The sequence below is a fragment of the Eretmochelys imbricata genome, chromosome 1, assembly GCF_965152235.1.
Source record: "Eretmochelys imbricata isolate rEreImb1 chromosome 1, rEreImb1.hap1, whole genome shotgun sequence".
Classification (NCBI taxonomy): Eukaryota; Metazoa; Chordata; order Testudines; family Cheloniidae; genus Eretmochelys; species Eretmochelys imbricata.
The window spans coordinates 267,043,996-267,063,657 of NC_135572.1; the positions used below are offsets into that span (position 1 = coordinate 267,043,996).

At 47.9% G+C, this 19,662-nt stretch overlaps 1 protein-coding gene across 1 annotated transcript in view; it reads left to right on the plus strand.

The window, feature by feature from the left end:
- CACNA1I (calcium voltage-gated channel subunit alpha1 I) overlaps window positions 1–19,662 on the plus strand; it is a 239,552-nt gene that overhangs the window by 160,055 nt on the left and 59,835 nt on the right. Inside the window, exons 5-7 of the mRNA XM_077807591.1 lie at window positions 7,301–7,460; window positions 10,150–10,465; window positions 11,880–11,972. Of these exons, the coding sequence (XP_077663717.1) occupies window positions 7,301–7,460; window positions 10,150–10,465; window positions 11,880–11,972 (569 nt within the window). The remainder of the gene's footprint in view (window positions 1–7,300; window positions 7,461–10,149; window positions 10,466–11,879; window positions 11,973–19,662) is intronic.

A 19,662-nucleotide genomic window follows, 5' to 3' on the forward strand; every position in this document is an offset into this window, starting at 1 on the left:
CCAATACTTCTTTTCGGAGTGCCTTATCACTGGGGAATCTGGACACCTTGCCTCAGGAGGCCGTTATGATGGAGAGGAAAGCATAAGGGTTAGCAGGGCAACGGTTCCCGTTTGGGCTGTGAGAGGACACTGGAGCATAGTACAGAATGAGTGTTCAAAGGTCTCGGGAAGCTGACTCTTTGAGGTATTCCTCCCCCAGCTGCTTCCTGGCCTCTTTGCTTAATTTTTTCCTGCCAGTCTCTCTCCCCATGTTCTTTTCTCTCACTGTGTTTTTTTCTCATTTTCATTCTCTCTCTCTCTCTCCTTTCTTCTCTCACCAGGTCTGTGCCTCCCTCTCTCTCCTTGTCTGACTCTCCCTCCCTCTCATCCGTTGTCTTTCCTCCCATCTCCATTTGTCTTTTTCCATTGGCAGAGCAGAAGCCACACTGGCTCACAGTGAGGAGCGAATATGAAAGGGACAATGACCTTTTCTGAGGCAGCCTTTGAAAAACAGCCGTTCCCTGAGAAGAGAAAGGAAGAGGGGCTGGGCAGTCCAGAGAAAAAGGGGGAAGGGAGGGCATTAATGAAGCAACACTCAGCAACCAAACAGGCTTCCAGGGCATAAAATATGAAAAGGTTTGCTCTTCAAGGGGAAGAAAAGCAAGAAGCATGAAATATTCATAAGTGCCAGGTGTGGGCTATGAAAGGCGTCTCACCCTCCCCACTCACCCTCTCAGGAAGACTCGGGGGACACACAAGGCTGTGTCTGCTGCAGGCAACCAAGGGAGGATTCTAGCTGGCTGGTTTCCCCCAGAAGACAGAGCTTGTGAAATGTTAGACAATAGTCCTCTACCACCCACCCATGCTCACACCTCTGCACACACACAAAGGGTGGAGAATGGAAGAGCATGCCTGGTGGGTGTTTGTCATCTGAGGCTCCTCTCAGTGGGGCATCCCCAGGACTCAGACTATGGGCGGAATGGAAACATCTCACTGACTCCAACATGGCAGTGTTTCATCAAACCAGGCAGGACACCCTGCCATGAGGGCAGGTGGAGGGGAGAGAGGGTTACAAGAGAAGGAAACTTTTAAGAAAACAAAACCAAAATCCACTGACAAGAGCCAATATTTTGGGAAAATAGCTGAATTCCCTCTTGGATTTGGACAGAGCAACTCTGCTCTTTGCTCTTGAGGAGCCCCAGGGTCCTTTCTGACAAGCTTCTGTCAACTTCAGAGAGTCCGTGGTTCCCTCCAGACAGTTTCTGTCAGCCCCGATTAGCTTGGCCGTCACAGCTGAAACCTTCCTGAGTGGAAACACCTGGCATGTGCCAACCCTTGGGAAAGCAGAACCACGGTGAGCGATCCAGAAAGAACAAAGCAGGGGGCGTATGCTGCAACTTGCATGCTAAGCTAACAGAGCATGTGCAGAAGAGACCGCCTACTCTTTTACAAACAAGCGACTAAAGCCCAATACATTTCTTTTCATGGCCTTCATCACTCCAGTACCAAAACTGATGGAGGACACTGGACTGGTGGGAAAATTCTATTCCACTCAGGTTATCATACCTTTCCCCATCACCATGGTATCTGGGCACCTTCTAGGAGTGCATTAATGGACATGACTAGCATCTGTAGTGTGAAAAGTAGATGCAAGATTTGAGGCAATGAAGCCTTCTGTTCATTCAGTATCCACTGGTTCAAACAAACCAGGTAGAAGAGAGTATAATTTTCAGTACTCATCTTAACAGAGTGGTGGGCCAAACTACCAGTGTGGATTTTTGTGGAAGCCAAAGCAATTAACTTCTCCATCAACATTTGGGACACAATGATCTGCAGGGGCACTGGGATACATAATTTTGCTGATTCCAATAGCCACTGCAGAATCTGAAGCATAATTCTGTCCCTCATCCAGGCAATGTGCCCCAACTGAATTTGCCCAAGCGTTCCCTCCTTCCATGCCTCAGTGTGCATGGCAATTCATAGGGACGTCATTGGGCTGGCTGGACTTTTCTGTGGTCTGCTCTTTTGTGGGAATTTTCAGAAACCAGAGACTAGATATAGAAGTAGGCTGTATTTGGGTAGACAAAAGCAGAGAGAGATGTTCGCCTATTTTCATGCTATCCCCTGTGACTGAAAGAGCGTCCCTGTCCCCAGGCACAGTGCAACCCCACTCTCCTGATTCAAACCCAAACTCAAAACTTGCTTCTTTCCTTGCTGATCCCCAGCCTTCATTTTTGACATGGCCCACAAATTTTAGTAGGTTAAATTCATTTAAAACAATCCAAAGAGGCACTAATGAGCTGTGTAAGTAACATGTCACAAATGCACCACAAAACCAATGATATACCTGAGATACCTAGATAATATTTTCATCCTCTGGACAGATGATTTAAACTCCCTCACAGATTTCCACTACAACTACCACCACCTGTCCATTAAACTCTTTCTGGAACACTCCCACACCAGCATCAACTTCCTGGATATCACGATCAGCTTCAACAGTGGAACCCTACATACAGCTAGATACAAGAAACCCATGGATCATCACACCTACCTTCACAGATCCAGGAGCCACCCCAAATACACCAAGAGATCTGTTATCTACAGCCAGGCACTCAGATACCACAGAATATGCTCTGAGGAGGAAGTCTGGGGTATACACATTAACACACTCGAAACCACCTTCACCAAACAAGGAAACTCCACCAGAGAAGCAGGTCATATCATGGAACAGGCCACCCAAATACCCTGAGAGAACCTGCTCCAATACGGAAATAAAACCCTCTCCGACCACACATCCCTAGTTGTCACCTACCACCCCACACTGGAACCCATACATGGTATCATCCAACAACCACAATCCCTACGTGATGGGGACCCCATCCTGAAAGAAATCTTTCCTGAACCCCCTTTTCTGTCCTTCAGACAACCCTCCAGCCTCTCCGGATTTATCATCAGAAGCAAGCTCCCTACAGGCCAGGACATACCAACTCAAAGCAGCACCAGACCCTCCCAGAACAACAGATGCAAAACCTGTGGACATATCTCCACTGCTACAATGATCAACACCTCCCATGACATACCTTTCAAGATCCATGGGTCCTACTCATGCCTATCACAACATATGGTATACCTCATCCAGTGCATATGGGTACAGGCTACACAGGGATAACCCGCACAACACGTTCAAAAGACGAGCCTAGGAGCTTAAATTCATAACTCTGCTAGACACTAAAAATCATAGACTGAATAGAAACATGGGGTTTATATCTTATTACAACAATCTGTAACCCACTCACAACATCCCTCCAGCTGCCTTTCCACACACCCCTTCATGTTCCCCCTATGACTGGAGGGGTGTTAATGGGGGTCCCTTGAAATATGTGTTAACTACTGATGCTAATCTATCTATTCCACCTTGTATTTAGCTGTGATACCCTGAGGGCAAGCCTACACTTAAAATGCTGCCTCAGCATAGCTGCACTGATGCCGCTGTGCCACTATAGCATAGCGCTTTAAGGAAAGATGTTCTATGTCGACAGGAGAGAGCTCTCCCATCGGCGCAGTGAATCCACCTCCCTGAGAGGCGGTAGCTGTGTTGGTGAGAGAAACCCTTCCCCTGACACAGTGCTGTCTACACAGAAGTTAGGTCAGTAAAACTGCGTCACTTGCAGGGGTTGGTTTTTCACACCCCTGAGCGACATAGCTGCATTGATATAGGTCTGTAGCGTAGACCAGACCTTAGTATGTTTCCCAGACCTGAAAGAGAGCTCTGTGTAATCTCAAAAGCATGTCCCTCTCACCAACAGACATTTGTCCGATAAAAGATGTTACCTCACCTGCCTTGTCTCTCTACACGTCACCTGACATTTCATTGTTGCATGTTCAGCCCAGAGTCTCTCACAAACATTGTCATTATTTCTTAATGTGTTAAGTCTACACTGTGAACTGGGGATGTGATTTCCAGCTTGATGAGGAGCCTGGCAGGTGAGCTGGCAGGAAGCTAGACAGGTGTCCACGGGAGAGGCAGGTAGATTTTGGAATCTGCCTGTGTTCCATTGGAACTTCAGCAAAATTTGGCAAATTCTGACAAAACAATGTTTCTTCCGAATCTCTCGGACCGGCTTTAGTCAGGACCTCAGGTCTGTGTCTCATGTGAAAGATAGCACCATCCTCCTGTAGTGGGGCAGCTGCCCCACTCCATTAGGCCAGAAAGGGTTTAAAGCTAGCCCTTGGAGAGGGCTGGGGCTGGAGCCAATAAGAATAGGCTGACTGGGAAGGCAGCCATAGCTGGGGCTGTGCCCAATTAGGAGACCGCTGGCCCTATGAAAGGCCTGTGAGCCAGGATCTGAGTCAGTCTCTCTCTAGTGGTGGAGAGAGAAGGATCTAGCTGCCTGGGAGCTGTGAACCAGAGGTAGAGCAGTGCTGGGGGAAGGCAAGGGAGCGGGGGAGCTCCAGCCTGGTAAACCCCCAGGCTGTAGGCCTTGGTGAAGGCCTGCACAGGTGCTGGGGTTGCAAAGGCAGCTGGTTGAACCTCCTTGCCAATGATGAGTGGCCACGACAGATGGCAGTTTGCCCCAGTGAGCGGGGGCTAGATGGTGACTTGAAACAGCCACTGAGGCAAGGTGGATTTAGAGGGTTGGGGGTTCCCCTGGGAGGGGAGACCCAGACTGTGGGTTACTACTGAGGGCAGAACCCCAAGGCAAAAGGCACTGGTGTACGGGAGGGACTTGGGTGTCAGCGGCAGGCGAGACACCGGTCAGGAGGAGGTGCTCTGTACGCTGGAGTGCTAATTCCCAAGACGGCCAGCAGGAGGCACTGCGCTGGTGAGTCATCGCATCGCTACACCCCCCAAATACCAGCATGGAGCACTTGCTTAGCAGTGACTCAGTCGAAAGTCAGTGGAACACCTACTGCATTACCTGTACAGCCTCCTATGAGGCCTGGGTTTCCCTACAGGTCTCCCATTTACGTACTACCCAGTCTGATCCAATCTAGCTTATGAGAGCTAATAAGATCACAACGTGTGGCAGTATTGTTGCTGGAAGCACATTACACTGTGGTGAGGCGGTGGAGTTGTAAGTTGGTAATGCTGTAAAAGGATTTCTTCCAGCGACCGGGAGGTCAGGGTGACTGGCAGCACACAGCCCTGTGGCTGGACTGTGGGGCTTTGTATTATTACAAATCAGGAAACCAGATATGGGCAAATACTCTCAGGCAAGAGGCTGGAGCTGTGACCCTGTGCTAGTGAACTATTGGTGCCATACTAGGCTAGAAGGTGACTAACTGAAGACTAATGGCATATCCGGGCAGTGAAGAGACTGGGGCTTTGCAACCACCCTGACTTACGCTTATTAAGTCTAGAAGAGACTGTTCAATCATTCCTTCTACCCTCTCCCTCTCATGCATATTCCCCCCAATACTGGAATTCTGCATACCACCTGCACCCACCACTGCACATGCAGACCACTGCCAGGGTGAACATGTAAAGCCCTGTATTAACTCATCAAATCACACATGGACAAGCTCTTCTACTCCCTCCAGCAGTGGAACCAGAAGGAAAGGAAATTCACCATCAGAACCCCCTCTGCTGGCTTAGCGCCTCACAAATTGTAAGGCCGGACAATATACACACCTGGTCAATATAAAAGATATATACCTCTCACACCCATACCATTTTGTCACATAGATACAGATACCTGTCTGCCCCATGTACATGCCTCACACTAGATCCATGCCCTCTCACCATACAGATATACTCTTCTCTCCTCCTCTCTCACCTTCTTACTCAAGTATAATAAACATCTCCACTAGTACAATTACACCTTAAACCTCATCCACCCTTGTTGCCCACACATGACATTTCTCTAAATGCCCAGGGTCCTCTCCCCCGCAATAGGAACAAAACAACACAAGCAACTGAGACACAGTGTAACGCACAACTTGATGTTGCTAATTACTTGACAGTGGGCATAAAAGAGGGATTAACTGGTGCCTCAAGGGGCTGTTACTGAATCCTAATCTTATCTTTCCCTCCCCCTTCCTCTTACACTGCCATCTGAAGTAATGAACTAGTTATAAATATCTAATTAGATAATTATATGCTGGCCTACATGGAGCGTCTTGTGTGATGGAATTCCCTGGACCCCTGGAGGAGGGAGTCTCAGTGGAGGAGGGGGGAGATTTGTGTGTGTGTATATGTGCGCATGTGTGGAGTGGGGGGCAGTGGGAGGGAGAAGGCGCTTGTTTCATGCTCTGAATGATTTCTAGAATTTTGGCAGCCTTGGAGACCAGAGGAAATGTAATTAATTTAGCAGTGGAGGGAGGCTGGCCTGACCCTGCTGGTCCAAAAACAAAACCACCAAAATTCTTCATGCAATAATTTCAACACAAAATTGTTTTGTTATGAAATGTTTGCAGTGGTCAGAGGTGCAGTATCAACAGCCCTGAATGCCCTGTTTTGCCAGAGAACAGGTACAGCATGGGCAGCAGCAGTGAAAGCTTCCTTCATACAGTACCCGCCAGCGTGCCTCAGCCCTGTCATGGAGGGACCACTAGAGAGGAGAAGGGAGTTTGGTCTCCATGAGCTCTGTGTGGCTTGAAAGCTTGTTTCTCTCACCAGCAGAAGTTGGTCCAATAAGAGATATTGCCTCCTCCACCGTGTCTCTTTGATGAGGCTGTCACTGAGAAGGCCACCCCTGCCAGTTTGTTGAGGGGTTTGTGTTTATGTGGTGTGCATACTCATCCCACTAGCAATTGGTCTCGGGCTCATTTCTCACAGGTCACTGGGCAGCTGGCAAGCAGTTATGACTGTTAGTTCCTGCCAGCTGAGGCTGGGGTTGTTGATCTGCATAGATTTCAGGGTGTTTTCATCCCATCGCCCTTCTGTGGGAAAGGAAGAAGATGGGATATCATATCCAATGGTGATTGTGCCAAAAACCTCTTAGAAAGATAGGACTAGCAGGGACCTCTTGGGTCATGGAGTCCAGTCCTCTGCTATCCGTCACAAGCTTATCATCATCCTTCCTTCTTGGGGCTTTAACGTGAGGCCCGGGGTAAAGAGGATGCTGAACAGAAATGGCATTGTCCCCTGCCTGTCATTTGGGAGTGAGACCAGGGGGCGGGAGCAGTGACCATACCTGAGTGACCCAGCCTGATTTGGACAATAATGAATTTCCAATCTGCCTGTTTTATTTTCATTTAATTTTTTCTCTCTGTCTTTTTTTCCATTCCTCTTTTCTACTCTTCTTTCTTTCTGCTTCTCCCCTTCTCTCCCTCCATCTCAATCTCTCCTCCTCCTCTGCCTCTTCCCCACCTGCAGGCATGCGGATCCTGGTGAATTTGCTCCTGGACACCCTGCCCATGCTGGGGAATGTTCTGCTTCTCTGCTTCTTTGTCTTCTTCATCTTTGGCATCATCGGAGTACAGCTGTGGGCTGGTCTGCTCAGGAACCGCTGTTTCATGGAGGAGAACTTCACAATGTGAGTGCATGGGAGATGGCTACCCCCTTGTCCTGTCTGCTGCAGATTCCTTCCTTCCCCACCCTACTCTTTACTTCCTTCTCCCTTCTCTTGGTCACTGAAGATTTCTAGAGGCAGTGCCAAGGATGCTAAAAAGTCTAGCCCTCCCCCCGTCCCCCATTTCCACCCTCCCCTAGCCAGAAAGGTTTCTGTTTCCTTATGCGCACACACTTTCTGAAAGCTACCTCTGCCTGTGGAAGGGACCTGTCAGCATAATGGGCTACAGCAGCATTCCTCTTCTGCATCAGCCAGAGCAGTCTTCATTTCTGGGATCCCACTGCTACCTCTCCCATCCCCCTTGATTTCAGCTCAAACCGTTCCAATGAATAGAATCTCATCTCTACAGTCAAGAGGCCCAGTCTTCCATTGCCGTCCACCTGTGCAAAAGGGATGCAGGATGCCACGACCCTGATACTGAGCTGCATTCTGCAAAAATCAGAATGGGAAGGAGGGCAAAGAGGCCTGCACACCTTCTTTGCAGCCGCCAGACTCTTGGGCGAGCTGGGGACTGGTCCAGCCCTAATTACGTCTGGCTGCCCACAGCCTCAAGAGATCATTCCGGTTGCCAGGAATATCTATGAGAATAGTTAAAGGATTAGAAGACAGGCCTTATAGTGGTAGACCCAAGGTGCTCAATGTATTTAGGTTAACAAAGAGTAAGTTCAGGATGGCTTCGATCATAGTCTGTAGGTACCTACATAGGGAACAAGTGTTTGATAATGGGCTCTTCAAGCTGACAGACAAAGCTCTAGGCATATGTGGAATGTCAGATGGGATCTCTGTGTTCCACGGCACATGCTTAAGAGTGATCAAGGTTCTCTGCCCAAAGAAGGGAAGGATGGTCCAGTGGGTAGGGCACTGGCTTAGAACGTGAGAGATCCAGCTCTACCATGGACTTTCTGTATGACCTTTGGCAAGTTACTTAGTCTCTGTCCTCAGTTCCCCCTCTGTAAAATGTGGATAATAGTATGTCCCTACCTCACAGGGGTATGGTGAGGATAAATACGTGGGTGGGGGGAGAGGAGAGAGATCGTGAAGTGCTTTGAGATCTACTGATGGAAAGTGCCATGTAAGAAATAGGCATGATTAGTATTACCTGTGGTCAGAGAGAGCATGTACAGCTCCGTTTACTTCTTTCAGTAACACAATGAAACATGAAAATGTCTGTGGGTGATCAGAACTCCAGTTACCTTGCATGGGGAGGACAGAGCACCAGTGCCAGACTGCCGCAGTCCCTCCAGAAGCTTATTGTCTTCTTTGCAGCTTAAACTGATCTAAGGGTTTAAAGTGTCTTAGCCCCTTAAACAAATCTAAGGCCTTAGATCAGTTTAAACTGCTTAAAAATCTGAAGTGCTGGATCAATTTAAACTGTTTAAACAATTTTAAGTCCCTAGATCATCTTAGACTGAAAAAAAATATTGCAAAAACACAATTTAGGGGGCAGCAATGGGACTGGAGCACTAACCAGGGGATGGAAGCTCCTTAAAGCTGTCTTATACTGTGTGTTTATAAGGGAAAATGCATAAGCAGGACTTTGTTCTTCTCTCATGTGCACCAGTGTAAATCAGGAGTAACACCGATGAGACTATGGAATTACACCCATGCAGAGCTACTGTAACTGTGTGAGGTGAATCAGGCCCACAGCCTGCACAACCATCAGATACTAGTTAATCTTTGGCTGACCATTGCTGGTTAAGTCTACAGAGACTCAGTTTACTAATAATATTAATATGCACTGATATGTCTTCATAGATTAGTGTCTATTAGTTATAGAATTAGGAGCTTTTCTTTTTTCTTTTTCTTTGGACACATTCCCATCCACCACAATATTTAATGCAAAAAATCTATATTAATGCAACATTCAGGCTGTGTATTATAGCCCTGTGAAGACTGGAAATGCACAAGTTAAGGTTGAATGCAAAATCCTAAATCTTCTCCCTTTCATTTGCTCATTATTGTCTAGTCTTAAATTAGGTGAGCACAGATTATTTCAGATACACGTGTATTCTGAAGGTTGTAGAACAGATTGTGTTACTGCAGAAATATCATGTGATCTTGAAATTAAAACATTCTCTGTAGTACATACACACAAGGGGTCAGAGTTAAGATTGTTCATTCAGTTTTAACTTCTTCATTTATTGACTCTTGAGAGCTTAATTGTGCAACTTTAACTTTGCATTAAGTGGGGGTTTGTACTTTATTATAGAAAATTTACCGCCAAATGTTATCAAATTGATGGTCACATTCACAGGCACATCACCATGTAGCCCTGTACATTTGCTTTACATTGCATCAGTTGTAGGCTTTGGTGCCAACCAGGTGGGAGAGCTGACTGCACAAGTTCCCTCCTTGTTCTTGAGAAAATGAAAACTTTCCTTTGGCAGCTGTAAAATCTTGTTCCCATCCCCCAAATCTGGTGGTGGTGGGATTTGTCTTGGGACTGTGCAGTTTGACCAGGACAGGGCTCTGCAAAACCAGGGACCAGCTCAAGAAACTTCCTATGTCTCTATTCAGCCCCTCACCAAAATAGATCTGAAGACCCTTTGTATGCAAATTTCATGCACCAAAGTGGGAGTTCCCAGTTCCGCAAATGCCACTAAGGTGCATGTTTTTCACAGTAACTTCATTAGTACATTTTTCCTCTTCCTAGACAAGGCGACATCATTCTCCCCCCCTATTACCAACCCGAGGAGGACGATGAGATGCCCTTCATCTGCTCGCTGTCAGGAGACAATGGCATCATGGGGTGTCATGAGATCCCCCCGCTGAAGGAGAGGGGCCATGAGTGCTGCCTGGACAAGGATGACTATTATTACTACAACTCTGTCCGGCAGGAGTTCAATGTCAGTGGCATGTGCGTCAACTGGAACCAGTACTACAACGTGTGCCGCACAGGCAATGGCAACCCACATAAGGGTGCCATCAACTTTGACAATATCGGTTATGCCTGGATCGTTATATTTCAGGTACGATAAGGTTGGCTTCCTAGCCTCAATCCAGGTTTGTGACCAGATCCTTCTCTTGCCTCCATGCTTTTTCAGCCTCTAACTGAAATGAGTTAGGCTTCACATTCCAAGTCTTGTTGTGTTTCTCCCTACTGCAGCGATCTGGGTTGAAAAGGAGACTGAATTTGTAATTCAGATCTAGGTTCTAAGAACCCACTCCAGGTGGGAACTGAAATCCAGGCCTGTTTCTTCTCCTCCCCATTCCAGAGGCTGTACCCAGAGTTCAAGCCAGAGGGCACAGAAATCCAGTTCAGGTTTTCTTTCTTTTTGTTCCAGGGAAACAAACCATTTGAATGAATGGTTTCAGAGTAGCAGCCGTGTTAGTCTGTATTCGCAAAAAGAAAAGGAGTACTTGTGGCACCTTAGAGACTAACACATTTATTTGAGCATAAGCTTTCGTGAGCTACAGCTCACTTCATTGGATGCATTCACTAACAAATTTATTTGAGCATAAGCTTTCATGAGCTACAGCTCACTTCATTGGATGCATTCATCAGATGCATCCGATGAAGTGAGCTGTAGCTCACGAAAGCTTATGCTCAAATAAATGTGTTAGTCTCTAAGGTGCCATAAGTCCTCCTTTTCTTTTTACTGTAACGAGAGTGATCACTTAAGGTGAGCTATTACCAGCAGGAGAGCAGGGGTGGGGATGGGGGTGGGGGAACTTTTTGTAGTGATAATCAAGGTGGGCCATTTCTAGCAGTTGACAAGAATGTCTGAGGAACAGTGGGGGGTGAGGTGGGGGGGAATAAACAAGGGGAAATAGTTTTACTTTGTGTAATGACCCATCCACTCCCAGTCTCTATTCAAGCCTAAATTAATTGTATTCAGTTTGCAAATTAATTCCAATGAATATAAATTGGTAACTAGTGCAGTTCCAGGTTATGTCTAGACTGCAGTCTCAGGGTGGGATTACAGCTTGAGCAGACATACCTGAACTAGCGTTAATCTAGCTAGTTCGGATTCTGGAGCTGTGCACATCTGTCAACAAAATCTAGCTCTGCAAGTAGTTACCCAGGGGTGAGTTTGTACAGCCTGCACCGAAGCCCATGTGGCCACAGCTTCACTGCTTCGGTACCTAACTAGTTTAGGTATGTCTACTCGAGCTGCAGTCGCATCCCATATGTATATAGACCTACTCTTTCAGGCTCTGTTAGCATGTCTCTTCACCTAGGAGAATCTCACTGATATTCTGGCCTGGAAATTTGGCTTCCTTGTAATGGATTCATTTTCTCACCTTTGTTGAGGTTTGAATCGCCTGCTCTGCTCACCAGCATCAGCCTGTGCCTCATGTAGAAATGAATATCCCAGCTGTTGAATGAATCCAGGAGTCCCACATCCTGGCTGTCTCTCTTGCTCTCTCTTCTCTTTGCAGGTGATCACACTGGAAGGGTGGGTGGAGATCATGTATTATGTGATGGATGCTCATTCGTTCTACAACTTTATCTACTTTATCTTGCTGATAATCGTAAGTACAGGGTAGCCTCTCACCCTAGTAGAATACTATTTTATGACTGAGAGTATTCCAGCTTTTTAAGCCAAGGGTCTGAGAAAGGGCATATATATAGATTGGAACCAATCTAGTCCAAGGAGCTGAGGAATCTAGGTCAGGTTCTCGTCTTCCTGGTGGCTTCATCCAGAGTCTATGCCAAAGCATATAAGTGCAAGTCAGGTTTTTCTCTTCCTTCCAGCAGGATACACCCAGAATTTGTTCCAGGAGGCACAGAAATCCAGTTCAGGATTCTCTCCTGTTCCTAGGGATCTGCACCCACAGTCCACTCCAAGGGAATCTAGAATCCAGATCAGCTTCTTCTGCCTGGTAGTGCTGCATGTAGATTCCATTCCAAGTGCACAGAAATCCATTTCCACTTCTTTCCCTGTAGATCCTTTTTACACATTGGGCAGTCTCGAGTAGTTCCTCCTATTATTAATTTCTTTCTCTTACAGTAGCCCAAAGGACCCTGTTACAATCAAGTGCTGAGTGACATAATCACCCAAAATAAAAAACAGTCTCTGCCTCAAAGATCTTACAATCTAACTAGAGGCAGAACATAAGTTGGTGTAGTGCATAAGGGATGGAGGGGAAGGAGGAAGAGAAGTGTGACAGGAATAGGAAAATAAGGTTGTTTATTTTCAAGGGATGTGATCGTTCCCCTCTATTCGACACTGGTGAGGCCTCATCTAGAGTACTGTGTCCAGTTTTGGGCCCCACACTACAAGAAGGATGTGGAAAAATTGAAAAGAGACCAGCAGAGGGCAACAAAAATGATTAGGGGACTGGAACACATGAGTTATGAGGAGAGGCTGAGGGAACTGGGGATGTTTAGTCTACGGAAGAGAAGAATGAAGGGGGATTTGATAGCTGCTTTCAACTACCTGAAAGGGGATTCCAAAGAGGATGGCTCTAGACTGTTCTCAGTGGTAGCAGATGACAGAAGAAGGAGTAATGGTCTCAAGTTGCAGTGGGGGAGATTTAGGTTGGATATTAGGAAAAACTTTTTCACTAGGAGGGTGGTGAAACACTGGAATGCGTTACCAAGGGAGGTGGTGGAATCTCCTTCCTTAGAAGTTTTTAAGGTCAGGCTTGACAAAGCCCTGGCTGGGATGATTTAATTGGGGATCGGCCCTGCTTTGAGCAGGGGGGTTGGACTAGATGACCTCCTGAGGTCCCTTCCAACCCTGATATTCTATGATTCTATTATATTAGTTAGGTGTACAGTTTGGAAGCTTTATAGGTTTTTGTGTGGTTTTGTTTTAAAGATGTGCTCAAGAGCTATTAACGAACCACTAACAAGCTGGACTTAATCTCTTCTGGGTTCGTACATGCAGAAATTCTGCCTGTCAAGTCATTTATGACACAATCATCACCATGGTATCTGGATTCTGGGTATCTCCTCGTTTCCAGGTTACTGTCCACGTGGAGAATACGGAGGAGACAAAGAGAGAAGCAATAAGTGCTAATGGAAAGGGAAAAGGAGGGAATATTTTTAAACAAAGCCTGATTGAAGAGCTTCATTGTGGCTGACAGCTGAAAGTGTCACTTCACCCTAGCTAAACTTTGTTTCTGTCTGTCTCTTTGAGCTGAGATCTCTTTCTTTCTCCTCTTTCCCTTTATTGCTCAGGAAGTGTCTATGATCCTTCTTTCTGCTTGGGTCTGAAATGAGCAGGAGCACTGGGTGCCTAAGTGAGAGGATGCATGGAAAGCTGGATGCCATTGCTTCTTTTGTCCCACAGGACCTGCAGACATGAACATCCTCCCTTCTCCTCCTCCTCCTCCTCCTCCTCCTCCTTCAAAAAGGGATTTTTTTTCAAAAACTATCATGGAGTCTGGCTACACAGGAACCAGACCCAAGAACAGAGGGGAAGCCCTAAAATGGGTTGTAGAATATATAGGATGTATCTGGGGAAGGCTCCGTCTCACTTCTTGATCACTTCCCTTGTAAGGCCCTTACTTAGCCTGTATTTTCGAAGTCTCACGATACATCTACCTTTCAAGCTTAAGGTTGTAATTTTCAGCTAAAATAGACGTAGGAATGCTAGCTGTGATTGACCTACCACGCTAAAAATAGCAGTGTAGCTGCAGCAGCATGAGCGGCATGGTGGGCTAGCCACCAGAAGTCAGGACGTAGGGTCCTGGGTGGGGTCGTGCTCAGGCAGTTAGCCCATCCCAACACACGACAGCAATGACACTTCTGTTTTTAGTGGGCTTGCTCGATCAAAGCTTGCAGGCCGGTTGAAAGTGTAGATATATCCCAAGTGGATGTGGAGTGGAGATGAGACAGGCCTAGCTAATGGCCTATTTTGCACCATTCCGTTGAGTTTGTGAACCCCCCGCCACCCACTCCTGCAGGGAAATGGGATCTCAGGAATGTTCTTGGAACTCATCCCCAGTGGAATTCTCCACATACAACTGCTTAGCTCATCATCTCATTCAAAATAAAGTGTTTCCACTTGGTGGGGTGCGAGGCCTGGGGCCAAGGGGGAATTTCCATTGTGTTCTTTTACTAAATATTCGTCTTTGTTTTCTGGCCTGTTGACCCCATTACACACTCACTAGTGTAGGAACAGAGTCCCCTGTGAGGGAAAAGAGAAATGGAAATGGCGAGGGAAAGCCATATCTTCAGCAAGAAGACAACAGAAAGCTGCCCCCTTTCCCAGTGGCACTGTGTACTGATGGGCTGAAGCATGGGCTAGGGGAGAGCATGGATGCAGGGAGGTATTTTTTCTTTGAGGGGCTCTGTTTATGGTTGGGGGAAAGAAAAACCAAAGGATGGGTGCAGGTCTATCAGCCTCTTCAAATCTAATAGACTTTTAAAAATCTTGAGGCAGAATCCCTTAAAATGGTGGAACAGCCTCTCCCCACCCCACCCCCAAAATGGAAAGTGGTCTTCTGAAGTCTCCACCCTAGCACCCTTTGGTAGAACTCCCCTGTCACCTCAACAAGAGATGTTATGTCTGAAGCAGTTTGTCCAAGAAACAACTCCCAAAGGGGCAAACCAAACCCTCTGTGTTTTCTATGAGTTTGAAACAATTTTCTTTCCGTCGCAATTCATTCATTTCCCCACAGGAACACACATTTTGGCCCCTTTTTCACCTGAATAGCACCATTGATTTAACCATGTTTGTACAGTGTAGCTAAGGATAGAATTTAGCCTTGTGTCCACATCTGCAATGTCCACTGAGGTGAGCAGGAGTTGTGCGTGCCGTTCTAAAGGCCGAATTTAAACGTGGGGGCTGGTTCCCTCTGAGTAAATTCAGATGCTCCCAAACCACCTGGATGCTACAGGTGAACATTCCATCTCTGGAAGAGGAGGTGTCTTGCCAATTCAAGATTAACTCGCAGTGATTTGAACTTAGTCTCTGCATTTGTACAGTCATCTGAAACCCTCAATTAAACACTCAGCCTGAGACTGTGCAGCTGAATGCCATTGATTTTTTTTTTCTATGCACACCCCATTCATGATGGGTTTGCTTGTTTGTTTGTTTTTTTTGGCAGGCACATGCTCAGCACAAAGACCCAAGGCCAAATTCATTTCTGGGGTAATTCCATTGCCTTCAGTGGAATTATGCCAGGGATGCACTTGATCCCATGTCATCATCTCTGCTTGTGTAGGGTACCCTGTAGCAAGGGAGTAGTCTCAGCGCACCCCACCCCATGGCATGGCACTGCCATCACACCATCTCAGTGCCCCCTCTTGGGTCTCCAATCTATTCACATGCACTCAGAAGTTTTAATAACATTCCCCTTCTTGAGGTCTAATTTATTAGGACCTCACAAAACAAATACAGTTCCTGTGGCCCTTCCGTGCTCCAGCCCTTCCTTCCTTGGGTCTTCAGGCCCTAGCTCTCTCTCCACTCCCAAGCTCCCTTTGAGCAGGGAAGCTCTGCTGGTGCTACTCCAGGCCATGTGTCTCTTTGGGGAGACCTCCCTCTAGGTCTTTTCTAGCACTGGTCACTGGGCTCAGATTCCTTCTTTTGGGAAAGAGTCTCCACAGCCTGTCTTGGGACTATGCTATAATCCAGGCAGGCTTCCCCAACCCACCCTCATCCTAGTTCTACCAGAAGAACCTTCTCTACTTCCTCCCCACATAAGTCACACATGGCTCTCACTTGGGACAGAGCTAAGTGCACTTCTCTTTAATACTCAGCCAGTGGCCACGTGGCTCAGGCTCCAGGAGCCATTCCCAGCTTGATCTGGTGATCCTTCTCAGGACTTCCTGTTCTTAAAGGGGCCATGCCTTGGACAGGGCCGGCTCTAGGCACCAGCAAAACAAGCAGGTGCTTGGGGCGGCACATTTCTAGGGGCAGTATTCCGGCGCCGGCCACACTGCCCCTAGAAATGTGCCCCCGCCACCCCAGCTCGCCTCCGCCTGCTCCCCTGAGCGCGCCGCTGCCGTCACTCCACTTCTCCCCCCTCCCACCCAGGCTTGCTGCGTGCGAAACAGCTGTTTTGCGCAGCAGGCCTGGGAGGGAGGAGAAGCCGAGTGTCAGCGCTCTTGGGGGAGGCAGTGGTGGTGTAGCGGAGGTGAGCTGGGGTGGGGGAGCGGTTCCTTTATCTCCCCATTACTTCCTGCACTCCCCCCCACCCTCACTCACCTCTGCTCCGCCTGCTCCCCTGAATGCACTGCCTCTCCCTTGCCTGAGAGGAAGGGGTGAGAAGCGGAGTGGCGGCGTGTTCAGTTCAGGGGAGCAGGTGGAGCAGAGGTGAGGTAGGGCAGGAGGTTGCGGGGGGGAGCCACAGGAAGCAATCGGGGGCGGGGGGGAATGCGGCACACCCGGGGGATGAGACAGGGCCGGGGATTTGGGGAAGGGTTTGGGAAAGGGCAGAGTTGGGGCAGAGCTGGGGGTGGGGGGGCACAAAAAAAAGCGGGGGCTACCAAAATTTTTTTGCTTGGGGAGGCAAAAATCCTAGAGCCGGCCCTGGCCTTGGAACAGGGTTGACTGACTCCCTCCCCTGCCAGCCCCCACTGCCTTTAAAGGAGACAGACTACTCTGTGAAACGCACCATTCACACTCAGTAAATAATAACCGTCAACCTCCTTGCCAAAGGCCTCGTGGGCAATATGTATGTGGTGAGTTAGGCACTTAACAGAAAAAAAGACCTCAGGTTCTTGAGGCCTGAAGCTGCTAGTTCGGAAATCAGAGTTGAGTCCAACGCACCCTTTGACTCTTCTCCTGTGTGTCCGTGGATTTTCCTGTTGTACTAAGAATAAAACAAACACATGCGCTCATATTTAATGATTTCAACAGAGTGGTTCATGAGTTGGTCGTCCAGTAGCTATATCCAGTCCTCCTCCTCCCCCTTCCTCTTGATTTTAGATGAGCCCATGGAGGAAGGACTGCTTTGCAGCACAGGATTAGGAGACGGGCGATCCGAGTTCTATTCATGACTCTGACACAGTCATACTTTGTGATCTTGAGTAAATCGCTTCACTTTTCTGTGCCGCAGTTTCTCCATCTGTAAGATGGGGATACGTCTTCTTTTTCCCCCCCTCCAGTTAGTTTGTGAGGTTCCTAGACAGCACAGTGAAGGGCACCTTAGAAATGCCTATTAAAAAAAACAACAATTCTTCCCAAACTCCATGCTCTGATTCATTCCATATGAGGGGAGGGAGACAATGTAAATGGGAAAGTGTATGTGTGGTGTGGTGGGGAGGGCATGTGTGAAGGAGATTTGGACTCCCACTCACTCATCAATAAAAACAAGATGAGAGTATGAACTACCCAGAATCCTCTGAGGGAAAGGGATCTGTAGCAAACAGCAGTTTCCTTATTTTCTCTCCTCCTTCCTAGGCCACATAAAAAATCTGAAGGGCAGATGGGCTGAAGTGGGGGAGGGCTCTGTGGATGAAGGGGAACGGATTTAGAACTGCTTTGAAGGGCATTGAGAAGGCAGGGAGAAGCACTTTATTTTGAAACCGCATATATTGTCCTAATGCTGATCTGGCCAGGAATGGCTTCATTTTTCAAAGGCTTATTTCTATGTCAGCAGAGATGTCTCCCCTTTGAAATAGTAAAAGCCGCTGGATTGAATCTCATGATGGAACCTCTAGGCACCTGTGTGTGTGTGAGAGCGAGAGCAAGTGAGTGTTTGGGGTGTGTGTGACTAGGTATGGGTAGTGAAGTGGGGATATCATCTATTCGAGTAGATGCTTGAACACTGTTCATAAACAATCCCCACTGTTTCCTTTTCTGACTCAGGTAGATAGTGGAATTGGAGTAGGTGTTCTCCCCTTCACCTACCTGCCCTCTCCCCTCCCATTAGGAGGATTTTGATTTTAATGACCCAGGAGAAGAGTTGCCAAACAGGATGAGTAGGAAGGTATTGGATACAGCTCTGTTGTATTCCTGAGCTGCATCAGAGATGCCACCCTGGGAAGGAAGGACTAGTAGTTCTGCTAGTGGTCCTAAATCTAAAAAGGAATGTGATGGGAACACAGTGCTGGTGGTACCTTCAGAAGCCCTTCCAGTGGAGCATGGGAATCCAGTTCAGGTTTTTCTCCTTCTCTCCAGAGGGCTGCAGCCAGAGTCCACTCCAGGGGTACAGAAATCCAGTTCACGACCTTCTCTTCTTCGCGGGGGCCTGCACCTAGGGTCCATTCCAGGGTCTCTCTGTAGGAATCTAGCTCAGTCTTCTGCACAGGTCGCATCCAGACTCCATTCCAGATGAATACAAAACTGCAGTTAGAGTTCTAAAACAATCCCTCTTTTTAGCACTGGCATATCACAGTTCACAACTCTGTGGAGAACAGATGCCAACCATGTTGTAACAGTGTTTAAAATGAGTGGTTAAAAGTCCTAGTGTGGACTGGATTTGCATTCCTGTTGAATTTCTATCCCCATCCCTGCAGTAAGGTAGTGATCCCATTGTGGAAATTCAGATTGATCCCACAATAGAGATACTTAAAACTAATATTGTGATTTTTATCCATACATCTCCAAGCATTCAGCATTATTGTCTCCATTTTAGGGATGGGAAAATTGAGGCATAGCTAGATTAAAGGAGATCTGCACATGAATAAAATAGAGTGTTTGCCCTGCTCCTCCTGAGCCCTCGTGCTCGTGGTCTCAGGGCCGCATTCCAATTGGGGCTTTAGAGCTGCAGCCCAGGGCCCTGGGGCCCCGTTAGCCCAGGGCCCTGCAGCCTCTAAAGGCCCTGCATTCCGGGTGACCCTGCCTGGGCGGGGGAGGGGGGTGGCAGCTCCCAGAATCGCGGCCATGGGGGCAGTGCCGTGCTGTGCGGAGCCACCTGCACCTGCCGTGCACCAAACAGGAGCTACCCCAGGTAAGTGCTCTGCATCCCCTGCCTGCCCTGGTCCTGAGGCTCCTCCCGCATCCTAACTCCCTCCCAGACCCCGCACCCCCACCTTGAGCCTCCTCCTGCATCATAACTCCCTCTTAGACCCCGCACCCCCACCTTGAGCCTCCTCCTGCGTCCTAACTCCCTCTCAGACCCCGCACCCCCACCCCGAGCCCTCTCCCGCACCCTAACTCTCTCCCAGACCGTGCATCCCCAGCCCTGAGCCCCAGGAGGAGAATGGTGAAAAAAAGAATGAAAAACGCAGGGGGGGGAGATAAGAGAGGATGCTCCCTCCGTGTGTGGGGGAGAAGGCAAAAATGAAGCTGAGCACAGGGCCCCACTTACTCTAAATCTGCCA